Source organism: Blennius ocellaris (genome assembly GCF_963422515.1).
Source record: "Blennius ocellaris genome assembly, chromosome: 23".
NCBI lineage: Eukaryota > Metazoa > Chordata > Actinopteri > Blenniiformes > Blenniidae > Blennius > Blennius ocellaris.
The window spans coordinates 8,663,106-8,680,309 of NC_137672.1; the positions used below are offsets into that span (position 1 = coordinate 8,663,106).

The 17,204-nt window shown below is 44.4% G+C and overlaps 2 protein-coding genes across 2 annotated transcripts; both read left to right on the forward strand.

The window, feature by feature from the left end:
• The first annotated feature begins 1,838 nt into the window (after window positions 1–1,838).
• bcl6b (BCL6B transcription repressor) lies at window positions 1,839–6,926 on the forward strand. Its single transcript, XM_080518773.1, has 12 exons — window positions 1,839–1,954; window positions 2,166–2,243; window positions 2,660–2,868; window positions 3,151–3,399; window positions 3,490–3,624; window positions 3,750–3,942; window positions 4,245–4,459; window positions 4,584–4,675; window positions 4,784–4,927; window positions 5,032–5,162; window positions 5,775–5,912; window positions 6,001–6,926. The coding sequence occupies exons 3-12, from the start codon at window positions 2,669–2,671 to the stop codon at window positions 6,139–6,141; spliced, it is 1,638 nt and encodes a 545-aa protein (XP_080374899.1). The 5' UTR covers window positions 1,839–1,954; window positions 2,166–2,243; window positions 2,660–2,668; the 3' UTR covers window positions 6,142–6,926.
• Window positions 6,927–12,609: 5,683 nt separating this feature from the next.
• slc16a13 (solute carrier family 16 member 13) lies at window positions 12,610–16,968 on the forward strand (the record flags this gene model as incomplete). The annotated part of the gene is made up of 5 exons (XM_080519376.1): window positions 12,610–12,838; window positions 12,950–13,093; window positions 13,297–13,553; window positions 13,642–14,173; window positions 15,235–16,968. 5 exons carry the CDS (start codon window positions 12,610–12,612, stop codon window positions 15,447–15,449), a joined length of 1,377 nt encoding a protein of 458 aa, XP_080375502.1. The 3' UTR covers window positions 15,450–16,968.
• Window positions 16,969–17,204: the final 236 nt, after the last annotated feature.

Consider the following 17,204-nt stretch of genomic DNA (forward strand, 5'->3'; position numbering starts at 1 on the left):
CGTTGTTTCTCCCCCCCCTCCCCCACCCCCACCCTCCATGCTTTCTTTTTCTTTTTTTTTTTCTTTTCAAAGCACACAATTGATCCAAACAAATAAAAACACAAGGACACACACAAGCACCCCGCATCCCAAGCAAACATTTCGCTTCCGACTTAAATTTTCAAAAGACTGAGCGTAATAAATACAGTTTACTGTTTTGAATCTCCTAATTATGTAATCCCCGGAGGCGGTTATTGATGTTATTGATTTGCATCCCGACTGATGAGTCGTGAAGCATCCCATTAGTCATCTCTGTAAAGAAATGAAGCACACGAGGCCGTCATTCCACAACAAATCATCCATATATTCCTTAAATCGTGCAACTGATTTATAGGATTTATGTGTCCTCTATGTATTGGACAAAAAAAAACAAACACATTTTTCCTACAGCCATTTAAAAAAAAAATCTTTTAAAATCTCCTCTTTTCAATCTCTAACTACATTTTAACCTGCCGTCAAATATTATCCTTTTTAGACCATTTATTACAATTATTTTCAGAATTGAATCTCCTTCAATCACTGAATATGAGTAATTTTGTTTGTTGTGTGACCGGATAATCAGTTTTCTTGTTTTCTTTTGAAACCGTGCACCCAGCTTTCATGCAGGCCCCGTCTTATCTGCCCCAAGTTGACCTTGAACATTCCCATTGTTGCTCTTCAAGATCTCCGTCTCTTTGATGCGGAGGAAACAAAAGTTCACGGTTCAATTCACCCGTGCCTTCATCATTGACTCTCCCGCGTTTTCATCCACAGCGAAGCCGAAGCCGCGGTAAGGGGGTGAGGTAACTTTCCTCTTTTTTTTTTTTTTTTTTTTTTGGAGTTGCTCGTGACCTCCGGGCCTCCGTCCCCCTCCCTGCCTTCATTTCTCCACCCTTATCTCTTGCCTGCTTTATTATTGACGGATGTCCTGCACAGGCGGGATTTTTTTTATCCACGTCTCTGAGTGACTTTGCAGGATGTATTAAATGTGTGTGTGTGTGTGTGTGTGTGTATAAGTTCCTGCACATCTGTCGGCTGCATTTCTCCCAGTCAGGGCGGGGTAAAGGTTGTTTTTCAGCACCAGGAGAAGGTGTCTCCCATCTAGAGCGATCAATTCTGCCTGTGCTTCCTTCCTCTTGGTCCTCATAACACGTCCCCTCTGCTCTCAGGCAGCAGGCCAGAAGCTTCCGGACCATGTTGTGGCGCTCTCAATGCCCTGGTTTAATTGAAACGGTCCTACGTCAGTGGCACCGTTAGTGCTTAAATATTGAAGTATTATATTTTGCATCGAAATGTGAGAAAGAAAAACAAGCTGTGCCCACGCCGAGATAACATCTCGATGAGGGGCGCTTGTTTGTCCAACAATAACTTGGCGTTTCCAGCTTCCGCTCGTACGGTTTCCTCCGTGCTGGACAGGGCTGGAGGTAGGAAAGCGTTGGTGGGGGATGTTTTGCGCCTTGCCCCCCTGGACAACCAGACACGTACTTGCATCTTCCCCAGGGGTGCACACACACACACACACACACACACACACACACACACACACACACACATATATATTTTTTCAACGTGGCACAAAAGCACACGATCCTTTCCTGCCATTACTCGGAGCCGAGCTGCAGGGGTTTACAAAAACTAATAGGCCCCTACTAAAAATACTCAAAGCCCCGAAGTCCCGGGGCCGGGGCCTTTTTCCTGCGCGGCTTCCAGTATACGCGTGGGCCATTGAGGAAAGAGGAAACGAGCAGCCCTGGTTGTAAGGGGGCTTCCTGCGCGATATTATAAAGATCCTCCTCCCTCCATCCTCCCCTCAGAGCCAGGAGAGGCCGAGTGTGATGAGCTCCTGCTCTGCATCTTGGACTGGAGACGCCGCGCTGAGCCGAGGGGGGGTCCACGTCAGCGCCGTGCACGTTAGTTCTCGTCCCTGCTGGTCGGGGTGAGTGGAGAATCTTTAGTAAAGACACTTTTTTAAAACAAAAGTGACCTAATATAAGTATTTGTTCAATGGTTGTGATTAATCTGTGAACATTGAAGGGTAAATTTAAAGAAATGATTGAAACATGTTTGATTCTGTTTATTACGGAATATTAAATTGTGTAAAAACTGAACAAAACATTGAATGTCTTTATATTTTTCTCCTCTCACAGGTACGAGTAGGGAGCTGGTCTCACCTAACAGATGTGTCTGGGACACTCCTGTATATTTATTCTATAAGTTATATACAGGTAGGTCAAAATCTACATTTATATACACGTTAATTGTGTTCATGAATGTATTTTTTGGACACTCACCCACAATTTCAGCTCAAGCAGTATCTACAAATCTCAGTGACTTTTCAGAAATAAATAAACTGAGGCAACTAACCTCTTCTTCAGTTCATTATACAGAATTTCCTTCAATGCTGAAAGGAATGGTCTTTCACTATATTTAGTTTTGCCTGATTATACTGGTACATTTATGTCTGTTATCAACAATGAGTCAATGTTACACTCTTAGGAACCAATTGGATGTTGTACCATTATGCCTAACTGCAATTATGTATCACCACACCTGTGCTGAAACAGTAGAAATATATGATGGCGGAATTCTTTTTAATGAATTTGAACACGTCTCATGGTTTCACACGGCGCCTCTCCTGCAGCTCCCGGCGATGGAGGGCTTGGCAGGATGCGGCGTTGACAGAAGGCAGGAGGCGAGGGCCGACGGGTACGTGAAGGAGTTCACGCGCCACTCCGACGACGTGCTGCTGAACCTGAACGAGCTGCGGCACCGCGGCATCCTGACCGACGCCACCCTGGTGGTCGGCAGCGTGCGCCTGCAGGCGCACTGCGCAGTGCTGGTGGCGTGCAGGTCAGTGCCCGGAAGGGCTCGTTTCTCTCACGTGGCGCGAAAAGGGGTCCGGGGAGGTCGATTTCGGGTTGGCTTTCAAAAAGGCTTCCAGTAAATCTCGCCTTCAAGAATCCAAAATAATCCTTTTTGAGTCATCCTTGTTTTTGTCTTCCTTCTCTTCCTAACCTTTCCTTCCTCTCGGGACTCCAATTGTTTTCGTCGTTCCCTTGACGTTTCTGCCTCGGCGCATCAGGCCCGATGCTCACATGAGTCACGTCCCTCTGTCCCCTTTCTCTTTCGCAGTGGCTTCTTCTACTCCCTGTATTCCCACCGCGTGCTGCTCCAGGGGCGTGCCGGCAGCGTGGAGAAGCCAATGACCGTGTCTCTTCCCGGCACCTTGGATCCCTCCAGCGTCTCCCTGCTGCTCGAATTCATGTACACCTCGCGCCTCCCTCTGACCACCGGCATCGTCTCCGGGGTGCTGGCCGTCGCCACATACCTGCAGATGGACCACGTGGCCGATGCCTGCCGGGACTTCGTGCAGCTGCACTGGTGAGATTAAGCGTCTGGGACGTTGCAGCTGAACCACGAGCTCGGAAGAAAAATGTGTTTTTGGAATCATTTTTTGGTTTGTTTTTCCAGCTCAGAGAATATCAGTGCTGGATACCCCCAGTCGGAGCTGGACTCCCGGGTATCTGTAGCCTCTGTAGGCCCCAAAGGAGGGGACCTACCGAATGCGGCACCGCGGCTGATCTTCCCAGTGCATGGTGTGGCCAGGTAAGGTCATGCAACAAGAACTGATATTTAATAAAGAGAAAATAAACACGTTTCCGTACGTCAGAGGTGCCTCTGTGAGTTCACAGGTTGAGCTCATTACGGCACTTCCTCTGTTTTTCCTGCAGGGTCCCTGTGGTAACCGGGGGATCTCTCAAGCCTGGGGTTTTCCCAAACTGCCAGCCCAGGTCAAAGGAGGTGAAAGGAGAGCCTGAGTCGCCCCTCGCCGGAACCCCAATCCCGTCTCCGGACAGCCCCGCCCGCTCCAGCTGCCAACCAAACTCTCCTTCCGAGTCCAACACGTGCAACAAGAATCTCATGGTAGGTCGTCACGATAAGTCGGCTGGTCACATTGAAAACAGCCTGAAAATAATCAACATAATGGGAGGAAACGGTCATGATCTCATCTCAAAGAAGGTACTCTGCTGCCCCCGAAAGAACACATGCAAGCAATCAAATCCTTATCCAGTCATGAAGCAGCAGATTATTTTATTATGTGAATGATATAACAGAGTCCAAGAACAAGGAGCCCTCAGGGAGTCGTTGTAAACCCGGCACAGAGGGAAACACTTTGTGGGCCTGAACTACATTTACTTGATGTTTTATTTTTGTCTTGTAATCAGAGTGACACCAAAGCAACACCAGACCCGAAAGCCTGCAACTGGAAAAAGTACAAGTACATTGTCCTCAACCCTCTCTGCGCTGCCGCTGCGGTGAAAGTAGAAGAGATGGTGGAGGAGGCTCAAAGTCGAGCGTCGCCCACCGCAGAGAGGATCGGCCCGACGACTAAAGCACCTGCAGAGGCGTGGTCTGGAGAAGTGCTTGGTCAGATTGATAGGTAAGGGGGAAAGCGCAGTATCAATTGGAAATTACAAAAGGGACCTGCCGTTGGCGAGGTCCCTAAAAAGAGATAGGTTTGAGAGATCTTCTATACATCGCCATACGTTCCATCTCTTCCCCAGACAGGGGCAGGCCTCCTGCTACGAGGGTTCTGGCCGAGCCCCTCCCCTCGGGCCACCTCCCTCTGTGCACGCTGCTCACAAGGAAGAAGCAGGTAGGGGGTCAAGCTATCTCAATCGTATATAAAACAAACAAGCAAAGTTTCAAGTACCCATGCTGTGAAAACGAACAATCAAAGAGGAATTGTTGGTTTGTCAAACAGTCTCGCCCGGCATCGTTTTCCCAAAACTGCACCCCTCTGACCCAGAAGCCGCCCGTCACAACCAGCAACCGGTCAAGTGCGAGAAGTACTTTGTGCCCTACTGTTACTCTGGCAACCCTCAAGGAACCAAGTCTGCCTGTTCAGGTGAGGACGGCAAAAGTGTAGTGTTGAGTGTATTTTGGTTGTTCGTTTGTCCGTTTGATCTTTAAATGGAATGAATGTCTAACGGAGAGTTCGGTTCACGGCAGGAGACAAGCCGTATCGCTGTAACGTGTGCGGAGCTCAGTTCAACCGGCCAGCCAACCTGAAGACGCACTCCCGCATCCACTCCGGAGAGAAGCCTTACCGCTGTGACACCTGCGGGGCGCGCTTTGTTCAGGTTAGGGGCGATTCTCACTGTGTATGTGTTGTTGTTTGGTTTGTTTTTTTTTTTTTATCAAATCCTGTAAAGCATGGTCTGTGGTGAAACATGCAAAATAAAAAAATATATAAAATGGGGATAAAAATGTTACGAATCTTTCCTATCTGCATCTCGTTGCCCAACAGATTGGGGTTCGTCCATTTTAATTTAAAAAATGCTTAAAATGACACTGTTTTTAGGAGTTTTAGTTGATTAACTCTTACATTAAGACTTTTCCTAAACTGGTGACAAAACATTTAACTCTGTCAAACTGGTAATAGTGTAATTCCATTAATATGTTATGAAATACATTTTTGATAAGAATGGTGAAAATAACCTTTCCACGATTTGCATCAATTTCCAATGGAGAGTCATTGTTTACATTTTTTGTTCAGGAAGTGGCTTTGGAATAAAATCTTCGAAATACAGTTTGTAATACTGTAAAAATTAACATGAATTTTCTAGCCACAGTGTGAATCACTGTACATGATTTGGATTTGGTGAAACGTCTATAGCTTGCCTTCAGTTAATATACCAGTCCTTAAGCTCCACGCTGAACTCATAATCACATATTGTTTGTCCTTCCCTCAGGTCGCCCACCTCAGGGCGCACGTCTTGATCCACACAGGTGAGAAACCTTACCCCTGCCACACCTGCGGCACCCGTTTCCGCCACCTGCAGACCCTGAAGAGCCACATGCGCATCCACACCGGAGAGAAGCCCTACACCGTGAGTCGCGAGACACACTTCGGGCCAGCGGTGGCGCCTCCCTACTGTCCCTGCGTGACGTCTAATCCCGTGACCTCTTGCTTTACAGTGCGAGAAATGTGACCTCCATTTCCGTCACAAGAGCCAGCTGCGTCTGCACCTGCGGCAGAAGCACGGGGCCATCACCAACACCAAGATCCGCTACAAGGTGCTGAGCGAGCCCTTCCAGCCTCTTCTGCAGGCCTGCTGAGGAGGAGGAGGAGGAGGAAGAGGAGGAGGAGGAGGAGGAGGAGGAGGAGCACAGGGGTCAGTGGATGACCCAAGCTGTGTCTACCGATTGTCAGAAAATGGGATTTCAACACAGTGGCCAATTCTCAATGGTCACAAGGTCAAAGCAAACTTTTAAAATAGGGAATATCTACATGTCTACGGTTGGACCAGGGTGGGAGTTTGGAGGCAAGACAGATTCATGAGTGTGAATTGAAGAAGATTCAAAGTGTTGGGTGGAGGTTCTGAGGTGGAGATGGAAGTAAATGTTTACAGAAAGTCGTATTGAAGGTTTGTGAAGGGTTGTAGTGGAGAGGGAAGGAGTGGATGGTGCGCGGAAATAGAAGCGTGTGAAAAGTGAGAAAGAAAGAGAAAGCATGTTCAGAGAAGGAGAAGTGAGTTTGAGGGTGAATAAAAGTTTAAAGTCTGACGAAGCACTTCCTAAATGTGTATTTAACTGAGATGTATGTTAACCTCATGGCCCGGGGCCTGTGTGTTGTTTAAGATTTAAAAAAGAAAAATGTTTTTTAAAAAGTGTTGTGCTGTGAGTGCTGCTTTTACAGTCCAAGCAGGCAAAGGACTTTTGTGATTTTGTAGTAAATTTAAAGATTTCAAATAAATATTTTGTTTAAGAATCTGCATTAAGACAACTCAAAGCAATTGATTAACTAATAACTATATGACATTTGTACATTGTGTCTGAGTTGATTTGCTGGACAAAGGTGGTTTTGTACAATTTTAAATTAAATCATTTTTGTATCAATTGGATGTTTTTGTGTTTCAGAGTTTTATTTATTGGCCATGATGAAAACTGTGTGACATGAATATCAACAAAACAAGGATTTGGATTTTCTTAAAAGAGTTGAATCAGATGTATGATCACACTCTCTTTGCGATACGAGCCTTTCTCTCCTCCTTGAACTTCCGTCCACCTTTTTTTTTTCTTTCTGCCCCATGATTCACAGCTTTCTGCACCGCCATTTTCTCCATGTTGTTTAAGCCTCTTTTTTTTTTTTTTTTTTTTTCTTGGTGCTTCGTGTGGAAACAATGAGTCGGAGGGCACCTGTTTCCTCCTGGGTCGTCGTACTCTACGTGACACTACCAGCCAACAACACACGTGTGTGAGCTGGTGTGTGTGCTTCCTGGAGGTGAAGGGGGGAGGGTGAACTCTCTCACCCTCTGACACCCCCTCTTCCTGCTCCCTGATGAGTTGTGGCGAGCCGGGCCTTATTGTCCTGCTCAACACACAAACGTTGGAAGTTTGTAGGGACTTTCCAAACCTTCCACTCACCCCCCCCCCCCCCCCCCCCCCCACCCTCCCTCCACTCGTCCACTTCAAAACAACAAAAAACAATTAAAAACTGTGGCATGATGTCAATTTTTCCCTCCTAAAACGGTTCCCCGAGAAGACGAAAGCTCGTTTTTTTAGGAAGGGAAAATCGAAACGCGTGGAGCTGATTTCAATGTGCGACGGCGACTGAACGTTTCCACCGCGTTCATGAAAGATATTCATGTTTTCTGCTTTGCGTGTCGGAATATTTCCAAAGCAGATCGCATTGAAAAGATCAAAATGTTCAGATATGATCGATACGAAGTGGGTTAGAATGGGTAAGAAGTAAAAAAAAAAAAAATCCAGCTACATTTGAGAGGCTTGAAGGAATACCATAGAAGACATTTCAAGAAACATCTTTCTTAAAAAGGTAAGTTTAAAGGTTTATCGGTTGCCATCCATGCATCAATTTGATCAGTTTCTGTGGTTGAATCATTGTTTTTCTTAAATTTCTTAAAGGAAAGTGACATAAATGGGAATAATGCTTGTATTCAACTCATCGTGGGGAGTTTCACTGATAGAACAAGTCTTTTTAAAGGTGAAGTTGTCCTTCAAAGTTTCCTTTTCAATTAAAAACAAAACATTACATATGAATTATTATAAGCCCAAAGACTGTTATAGGCAACAGAGAAACATGGATGTTGGGTATATTTTTTGTAACAATTCAGTGACACCCTGCAAGAAATAGAGATTTTGAAACATTATCCATATCTAATTTTTATTTTAAATTCTTTTTTTTCTATATTCAAGTTCAAGTTAATAGATTTCTATTATCTTTTGCACAAAATGACAGCAGCAATGGATTTCTGGATCCATCCATCCATTTATCCTTTTCAGTGTGTTTTCACTGCGTCACGGTGACACAGTTGTAGTAAAGCGAGCCTCTGTTAGTTTCGTCACATTTTCAATCATCACATCCAGTGAATGACACAAAACAAGAGGCGAAAGCACAAATGTGTTTTGTTTTATTTGTCATGAGTGAAGAACAGTCAGCATTTCCCTTTAAAAACATGGCAACACTTAAAAGATTTTTTGGGGGCCAAAAAAGAAAAAAAAATGTTACAACAAAGCAACAATCATCCAAATTTAAATGTTCCTTTTTTCTGCAATGTTGAAAATGAAAAACAGAAAAGGAAGAACATTTTTTATTTATTTTTTAACACTGAGAGACTGTAGTCTGGAACGAGTTCATCTGAAGTCAAATTGTGGATTAATCTAAACCAGATTAGTTTAGTCCTGGTTTTATTTAAACCCTGAATGTGAAACGGGCCCAAAGAGTTCCTCCTGAGAATAAAATAAGAATATAACAAAGAGACTGTATGTCACGTGTAATGTAAAATGTAAAATAATTTTTGTAACTGCACAGGGGGTTTGCGAATGTTTTCAGTGGTAAACATTTAGGTCCCTTAACAAAAACTTCAAAAACTACTGGTTGAGGCTACTGGTACTTTAAGATCTGTTCTGATGGAGCTGCTGAAATCCCTCTCAAGTCAATACATGTGCTTCCTATTGAGAAAACCCTGAATAAATAAGACTTTAGTATCAGATTCTGGTCCAGGCCTCAGTAAAGCTTGTGGTTGCCTCCCTCTAGTGTCAGTCTCCTCAATATGCTGTGGAACAGAACAATCGTTTTCTCTCTCAGGTGTGTGTTTTATGTTCCTTTATCAAACACGTCGCAGCAGATTGTCTGATCCTTTGTCACAGCGTGGACGATTAAGCAGGTCAGAGAAGTTTGTGACGCCTGATCCCTGCTGATAAGTTTTAAATGGCAAAACCTGAAGAACAAGAATAACACAACCGCGTTTAAATGTGATTTTTGGATTTTTTTACACTTGAACGTTAATGTTTTTTTTTATTTTTTATATTACTTAGTCCTCATCTTCAAGCTCATGTTTTCTATTGCACTTTGTTAATGGGTTTATGGCGTCGAAGCCATTGGCTTTAATATTCAAGTACTGTTATGTTCAAAATAAAGTTTTAAGTTTTTCAGAATTTGTGTGTGCATTCCTTAAACACGTAAGGCTTATGTAAAATTTCCCCTTATCTTTATATGTAATGATTGAATAGGCAGCAAAATGTTTATGTAAAAGATAACATTAACTTTAATTATAACTTGTATTATGTTATCCTTGCATGTAATTATTTAATGAGCTCATAAGGTTTATGTAAAAAAATCACCTTAACTTTATGTGTATTAATTAATTAATTAAATGATGTCATCTACATTAACAATACATGATACAAACACTGCATTTAATGTGAAATTTTACTTTTAACTTAGAGGATTAACTTACATGGAAAATGTACATGTAATTAAAAGACATAAAGTCTATGTTTCTGGCTTAATTATAATTTTTTTGAGTGCACGAGAAGGTGGTAAGGCTGATTGAATCATCATGTGTTTGAAATAACCTAAAGTACCAGTCAAATTGATTTCCCCCATTCAAGCAGGAGCAAAACAAACAAACAAAAAAAGCAACACCACGTGCGTGTTTTCTCCACCACAGTCCAAAAACATGGCTTTGAGAATGTGAGAGTGTGAGATTGTCTCTCTGTCTTTGTCTGTGTCCTGTGATGGACTGGTGGACTTCACTCAGTGTTATCTGGGGTCAGCTCCAGGGCACTGCGACACAAATAGTGGACAAATGAACCATTCTTTTGAATCATTTTCAACTGAAGTGTCACAAAAATCATTTAAAAAAGATCTCCAGTAATATGTTGAATGCACTTAAATCTAACATTACTTGCAAATAGACTCATACGTCCATTTTTATTTTCTTTATCGAGGATGTTTACGTTGATTTACTCATATTTCGAATTAAAACAAAGCGGAATTAAAGTAAGCAATAGTATGATATTCCTCGCATGAAGACAATTTGTCTTAAAGCCTTTACGCAAATCTCCAACTATCTCAGAGACACATTTATTGGATAAAATGAGTAGTACTCGTAAAAATGTGGTATTTCTGGCATGTTTGCCAGTTTGAGCTCGACTGCGCATGCGCGCGGGTCCCTCAGCTGTTCGTGGCTGTAGAAGTTTCACTATTAGTGCTTTCTTGTGCGTTTCACTTTGGACGCGCTGGACGTGAAGGCTGCGGACCATGCGGGGCTCTGGGAGCAGCTGACAGACCCAGGTGAGTCCTGTCGGAAGGCGGCAGAGTCGCTATTTTTTGTCCCGCTGCGCGTAAAACAGTGAATGAATGCGCGATATGATCATTGGACGACTAAAAACAATAATCCTGGTTATTAATTTCCCGCACGTGGCGGTGTTGCAATCCCACTTCAGTTTAACAGGTTGAAAAGAAACAGGTACACCCTTTAGCACGAAGAAGGTTTGAGTTCTAATAATCATACACTTGCCGTGTTTGAGAACATTTCGTTTTTCTTTGTGTGCGTTTCAGCCGCGACCCAGCGCGCATGCGCCACGTCGGTTTGGATCACACGCGCTTGATCGGGGTTGCAGACACTTGCTATGTCCTGACAGCGCGTGCACAGTCGCAGCTCACTCACCTGCGAACGATCCAGGTAATTGCTCACCAAATATTTCAGGCACGAGCTGCACCTGTTCGCAGGTGTTTCATCAGACGCGACGCTTCAACATGCACACATATAATCTGAATATAGATCCGATTAAGGCTCGTTAAAAGCCATTAAAATGGTGTGTTTATAATAAATATTTCGAAGAGGATCAGTGGAGCCACATTTCTCTTTCCAATATCCGGGTATATAACATGCATGTTAGGTATCTGTTCATGTACTGAAGCACTTATTAACTGTGAGTGAAGGGAGGGCACAGTCTGGACTGTTCATCACTTCATCACAGAGCTGACTCCCATTCACTCCTACCTAATTTTAGGGCCATCAACCCACCAAAAATACGGTTGTTTTATTGCTGGAACCAGATTGTCTGTAAATTCTGCACTCAGGAAGAACATGTAAACTCCCCCAATGTGGGCACAAGTCCTAACTTCATCGTAAAAGCACTGATTAATATCTTTAAAATGAAATGTACCAGAACTTACTGAGATCTGAAATCTTGTTTTATTGTGTTTTACGTATTGTTGCACGTCATGTCGTTTCACTGAAAGAACCTATAATTTGTATAAACACTGATGCTGTACTTTATGAGACTTCAGCTTTTTGTGGGGTTTTCTGTTTCACAAAGGATCATGTGAGCGGCTCCTTCCTGCAGCACAACATGTGACTGATAAATAAGGATTTCTTTGAAATATTTAAAAAACTTCCCATAAACCATCTTAAAGTGGAAGTGTTTCGTGCTGCCATTGTGCAAAATATTGTGTCTGGGAGGGAATATGAATAAAAGCTTTTTCTAATTAAAAAATAAATATGTATTATTGATTCAATATACGTATACACATCACATCCATATTCTATATAGGCGCATGAAAACCTAAATAATCACATTTTAACTTGGAATGAACCAGAAATAATATGCAAGTACTTCTGTTACTCCCCTCAGTATTGTCATTTTCTTCTTGTAGAGTCCTGCTTTTATATTTATTTTGAAGGGTAACAATATAGTTTACCATGTGAAGTATTAAAAAACTGATATACAATCACTCTTGTAGCATAAACCAAGGGGATGTAGATGGACTAGTGTCTTTAATGGACAAAGTCGACTCTCCTGATGTGAAATCAACCCAGTTTTCCCAGAAATCCGGGGAAAACTTCACATGCAATATGTGTTGAGGATTGTTCTGTTGAATTTTCCTCCACGATGCTCCTTTAAGACGTCTCGCATGCAAATGAAGCAATTCGAGCATCAAAGTCCTCATTCTGAGAAACGTGCAGGTCAGTTTGACCTTGTAAATCATTCATAAACTAGCCAAAAGGAATATGTGCCCATTTGCATTGGCTGCTTCAGCCTCTGTCGACATTAATCCACAATCATGCCACCCAGCGATCGTTTTATCGTGTCGCTCCTTCGGGCTTTTGGCCTTTGAGCTCGCGTCTTTGTCATCACAGCTGATGCGCCGTGACCTCTCACCCACATCTTCAGGTTAGTGAGTCAAGCAGCCGAGCTCGTGTGTGAAGTTAATCATTACACTCGTTGACCACTCAAGAGAGGAGCGGCGTTTCTCTTGGAACCCTCTCTCAAGCCATGGCGGATTCGGAGTCCAAACCGGAGGGTCGGCGCGAGGAAGACGAGGGCCAAGACGGCAGCTGGGGCTGGGTGCTGCTCGCGGCGCTCTTTGTCAGCACCAGCCTGGTGTTTGGCCTGATGCGCAGTTTGGGGATCTTCTTCGTGGAGTTCGTCCAGTACTTTGAGGAGAGCGCTCACGCCATCTCCTGGATATCCTCCATCGGGCTGGCGGCACAGCAGTTCTTCAGTGAGTCTGTTCCCGCAGGTTCCAGTATGATCGCAGTTGTGGAGGAAATAAAACGGCAACAATCGAAAATGTCCAAACCAGCGGTGACTGAAGGTGGTGTGTTCTTCGCAGGCCCACTGGGGGCGGCGCTGTGCAACGCCTACAACACCCGGCTGGTGGTGATGACCGGGGGCTTGCTCTCGGGACTCGGCCTCATTCTGGCGTCGCAGGCCACCTGCGTGTTTCACCTCTACCTCACCATGGGAGTCGTCTCAGGTCATTTGGGGGGAAAAAACAATCCAACAGTTCTGTTAGATGATGTTTCCACCCCTTTTCCACCCCTGGATATTTGGTTGTAGCCATATTTGGCTTTTAGGAGAATCTGCCGTTTAAAGGTGTAATTGCAGAAGCGTATTTTGTGACTCGGGTGACGGGACTGACCTCTGGTGTCCTGCTTCTCCTGCCCCCCCCCCCCCCAGGTTTAGGATGGGGGTTGGTCTTCACCCCCATGGTGGCGACGGTCATGGCCCACTTCGCCCGCCGCCGCGCCCTGGCGCTGGGCCTGGCCTTCTCCAGCATCGGCCTGTCTTCCTTTGCGTTCAACCCGCTCTTCCTGCTGCTAGTGGAGCGCTACGCCTGGAGAGGCGCCCTGCTCATCCTGGGGGGCCTCAGCCTGAACATCATACCCTGCGGGGCGCTCGTCCGCCCGCAGCGCCGCGCCAAAGTCCCGCCGAAGGTCCGTTCGTCTCCGTGTTGAGGTACGGCGAGCGACGCGTGCCCGATCACGTGACGCTCGGCGCTTCGCCGGTTTCCCTCTGCTGCAGGTGAGCCCGGAGAGCAAGTCGTCCTGCGCCGACCTGACGCGGAGGGTCTCGTCCTACCTGGAGCTGCCGCTGCTCGTGGAGAGGCCGTACGTCACCTTCACGCTGGGCGTCACGCTGTTCAACGTGGGCTACTTTGTGCCGTACTTCCACCTGGTGGCCCACAGCCGCCAGGCGGGCTTCTCCGACTACCAAGCCGCCTTCGTCATGTCGGCGGCCGGCGCCACGGACATTTTGGGCCGTGTGGTGTCGGGCTGGTTCGCCGACCTGGGCCACTTCCGCCTCATCCACCTGCTGAGCTTGTGGACGGGCCTGGCGGGGGTCTTCATCATGCTGCTGCCCGTGAGCTCGTTGACGGGCTCCTACGCCGCACTGACGGTGGTCGGCCTTCTCTACGGCTTCTGCTCCGGGGCGCTGACCTCGCTGGTGTTTGCCGTGGTGCCCAAGATCGTGGGTGTGGAGCGGATCATGGGCGCCCTCGGCCTGCTGCAGCTCATCGAGAGCGGCGCCGGACTCCTGGGGACGCCTCTGTCAGGTAGGACCGCCCGAAACCAAAACTAACGTTTGACACGAGAGGAGCTTGTCGGTTTTGGTTGTGAGGTTTGTTTTCAGGTCCGTCGGTTGTCGCTCGGCACTTCATTCATCCGCGTCACTGATTTTTCATACTTCTCCCAGCTTTAACACGCGGTCAGAAACCACACAGACATCTGGTTATACAGAAAGTTTTCTTCAGTTTAGCACTTGGATAAATAGTTTGCTTGATGATGAGACCAACTCTTGATATCGTTGATGTTTTAGCCACCACATTGTACAAAGGTATATAAGGCTTAGATTCAAAATTCCCAAGTTTATTCTGTTTTATGCTATTCTGATATTAAATACGGTATTTATTTGATTTAATTTCATTTTCCAACAATATGACATACCCTGTCTTACCACTAGATGGAGGTGGTGTCACCAGTTTGAAATTCATTGGTCTAAAGCAGGAGTCTGCAGCCTTCATGACCAAAAGAAAAGTCATTTTTATGACTTTTGAGCAAATCAAAGGAGGAGAACCCAGCGAATAGAATTTCCTATACAGTGTCATGCAAACACAAAAACTATCTTGTAGTGCATTTATGAGGTTTCAGTTAAAATTCTGGATGGTGAATATTTAGGTTCAAGCTGACATACCAGTGTTTTGGTATTTTACCCTCCTTTTTCAGCATTTCTTTTATATAATTTTGATATTTTAGCTGCTTTAACCATATTGGCTCCTTTTTAAGTAATATTGCGTGATTACTTTCTCCATTTTTAAGGCTTTTATTGTTTAAAAACTTCCTGTCATTTGAGTTAGTTTAAGCTGTTTTTGCATATATATTTTTTTTTTTTTCTAATTTGACTGAAGAATATACTGAAAAGAAAAACTGCTATTTGCTTGCTTTATTGTAGTCGCGCATATTTTTCACAAGAAAGTAGTTTTCTCCATTTAAAAGGGTGAAAATTGTAGGTCATTGAAGATGAAGCGACGGTGTGGACGTCCTATTCAACTGCCCTGTTAAAGTGTTTTCGATGTGCCTGATATCTGTTTTCTCTTGGTGCCCTCGTGTCCTGAAGGGCTGCTCAAGGACACCACGGGTAACTACGTGGCCTCCTTCTTGGTGGCCGGCTCCTTCCTCATCCTCGGCACCCTGACGCTCGCCACTCTTCCTCACTACTTCTCCTGCACGGATCCACCGCCGCCTCAACGGGCCGCCGACAGCGATAAGAGTCGACACCCGGAGATGGAGGAGATGAAAGATTTGGCCTCGGAGATAAATCAGAAGAGTTGAATGGTCCGACCAGGAGACGGTAGAGGTCTGTTGAAGCTGCCGGAGCGTCGGCGCTGTTATACCTCAGAGACTGGCTTTATATGAAGGCTGAAGATTCCTTGGAAACAGCTGCTTTCACATGTCTGGAAGGGCATTTTAAGATTATATTTATCATCCACATTCACGTGGACAATTTTTATGAAACCAACGAAGGCGTACGTATTTGAACGTGCACAGGGAGAATTCACATGAATCACAAACCCCAAAATATTAACCATCGTTTGAGTTCATGACTTTTGCACACGCGATTCTTTTATTACTCCACTTGCACTGCATACACACTGAACAAAAATATAATCACGTTTTTACTCATTTTATTATGAGCTGAATCAATGTGTGTTGGCGAGCGCTTTTCGGTTGAGGCCACGTTTGCACGTACCTGGGTATTTGAAAAAAAAAAAATTTATTTCTCTGGGTTTGGGCCATAATCTGTGTCTCCGGTTGCATCTAAAGGGGGGGAGGTGGATGTTTACGTCGCAATTGTTGACGCGATGTTTGTTTCCAGGATTCTGATTGGCTATCATGGCTTATTGCTACACTGCCCCCTACAGGTTTGGCTCCTCATAGCAGCTCTGAACTGGGCATATATGCAGGTTGTCTACGATTTTTTTTATATTTTTATTTTAAGCGTAGAGGGGGGAAATATCCATTTAAAAAAAATTGGTGTAAACGTGGCCTAAATGTGTTAGTGAGTGCTTTTCTTTGGAGATAATCACCTCCACCTGACGGGTGTGGCTGAGTAGACGGCAGGATTATTGCACAGATGTGCCTTCAAGACGGTATGCAGGGCATAACAAAGAAAAACAAAATGTTGATAACAAATTGGTATATTTTTGTAAGGGTTGTTGGCACTTTGCTGACATTGCATGGTTCTTCTGTTTTTTTGTGGAACTTGGAGAAGAAATTGCTGGGAAAATGAGATGCAGGCAATATACAGCTTTTGTGTGCGTTCCGAAAGCAAAATTGTAAATGTAAGTAGGTTTTAAGGTAGGAATTATTAGTTGCATATATTTTGATTCAGTGGGATTATATTGTCATATGATCAGTTGACCCTTCCTGCTTTACACACTGAATACTTACTGTCCACCACATGTCAGACGTAGCAGTTGTACATCATTGTTCTAATTTGTGCTCACAGACAAGAAGCTTGCAGTTAATTCATGTAGGCGAGAACTAATTTCCATGTCGAGTCTCAGGACCTCTTCGGACCACCAGTGCTTTATTGTTCCCAGCAGAAACACGAGACTCGTATTTTCTCATGGTACTTGAGCACTTTTGTATTTCTTATAAACGATGAGCCGAGACGTTGGAGATCCAGCGACCGCCTGATGTTCCCGCGTCACGATTCCTCCTTTGCGCTCGTAAGCAGTTAAAGGTGAAAAGTTAATCTTAAACAGGAATACTATTCCTCAGTTTGTAATTCAAAGCTGTGAATCAACCCGAAGTCTTAAATCAACCTGACGTGTACAAATTTCACATGTTGCACTTTAACACGATTAAAGGTCTTTGTGTTTAAATCTTTGAACAACTTGAATGTACATTTGGTGATTTTGTTTTGCCTGAAGCATGAAAGCACAGCAGGATAATCAGTTTTTATATTAAAGGGATTTTTTTTAAATGCATGGATATAAAACATGTCTGGTTTTCTGTAATATGTAGTTCTTTACTCAAAAATCTTGGAATAATCTTTTGACCTAAATGAGACCAATAAAACCA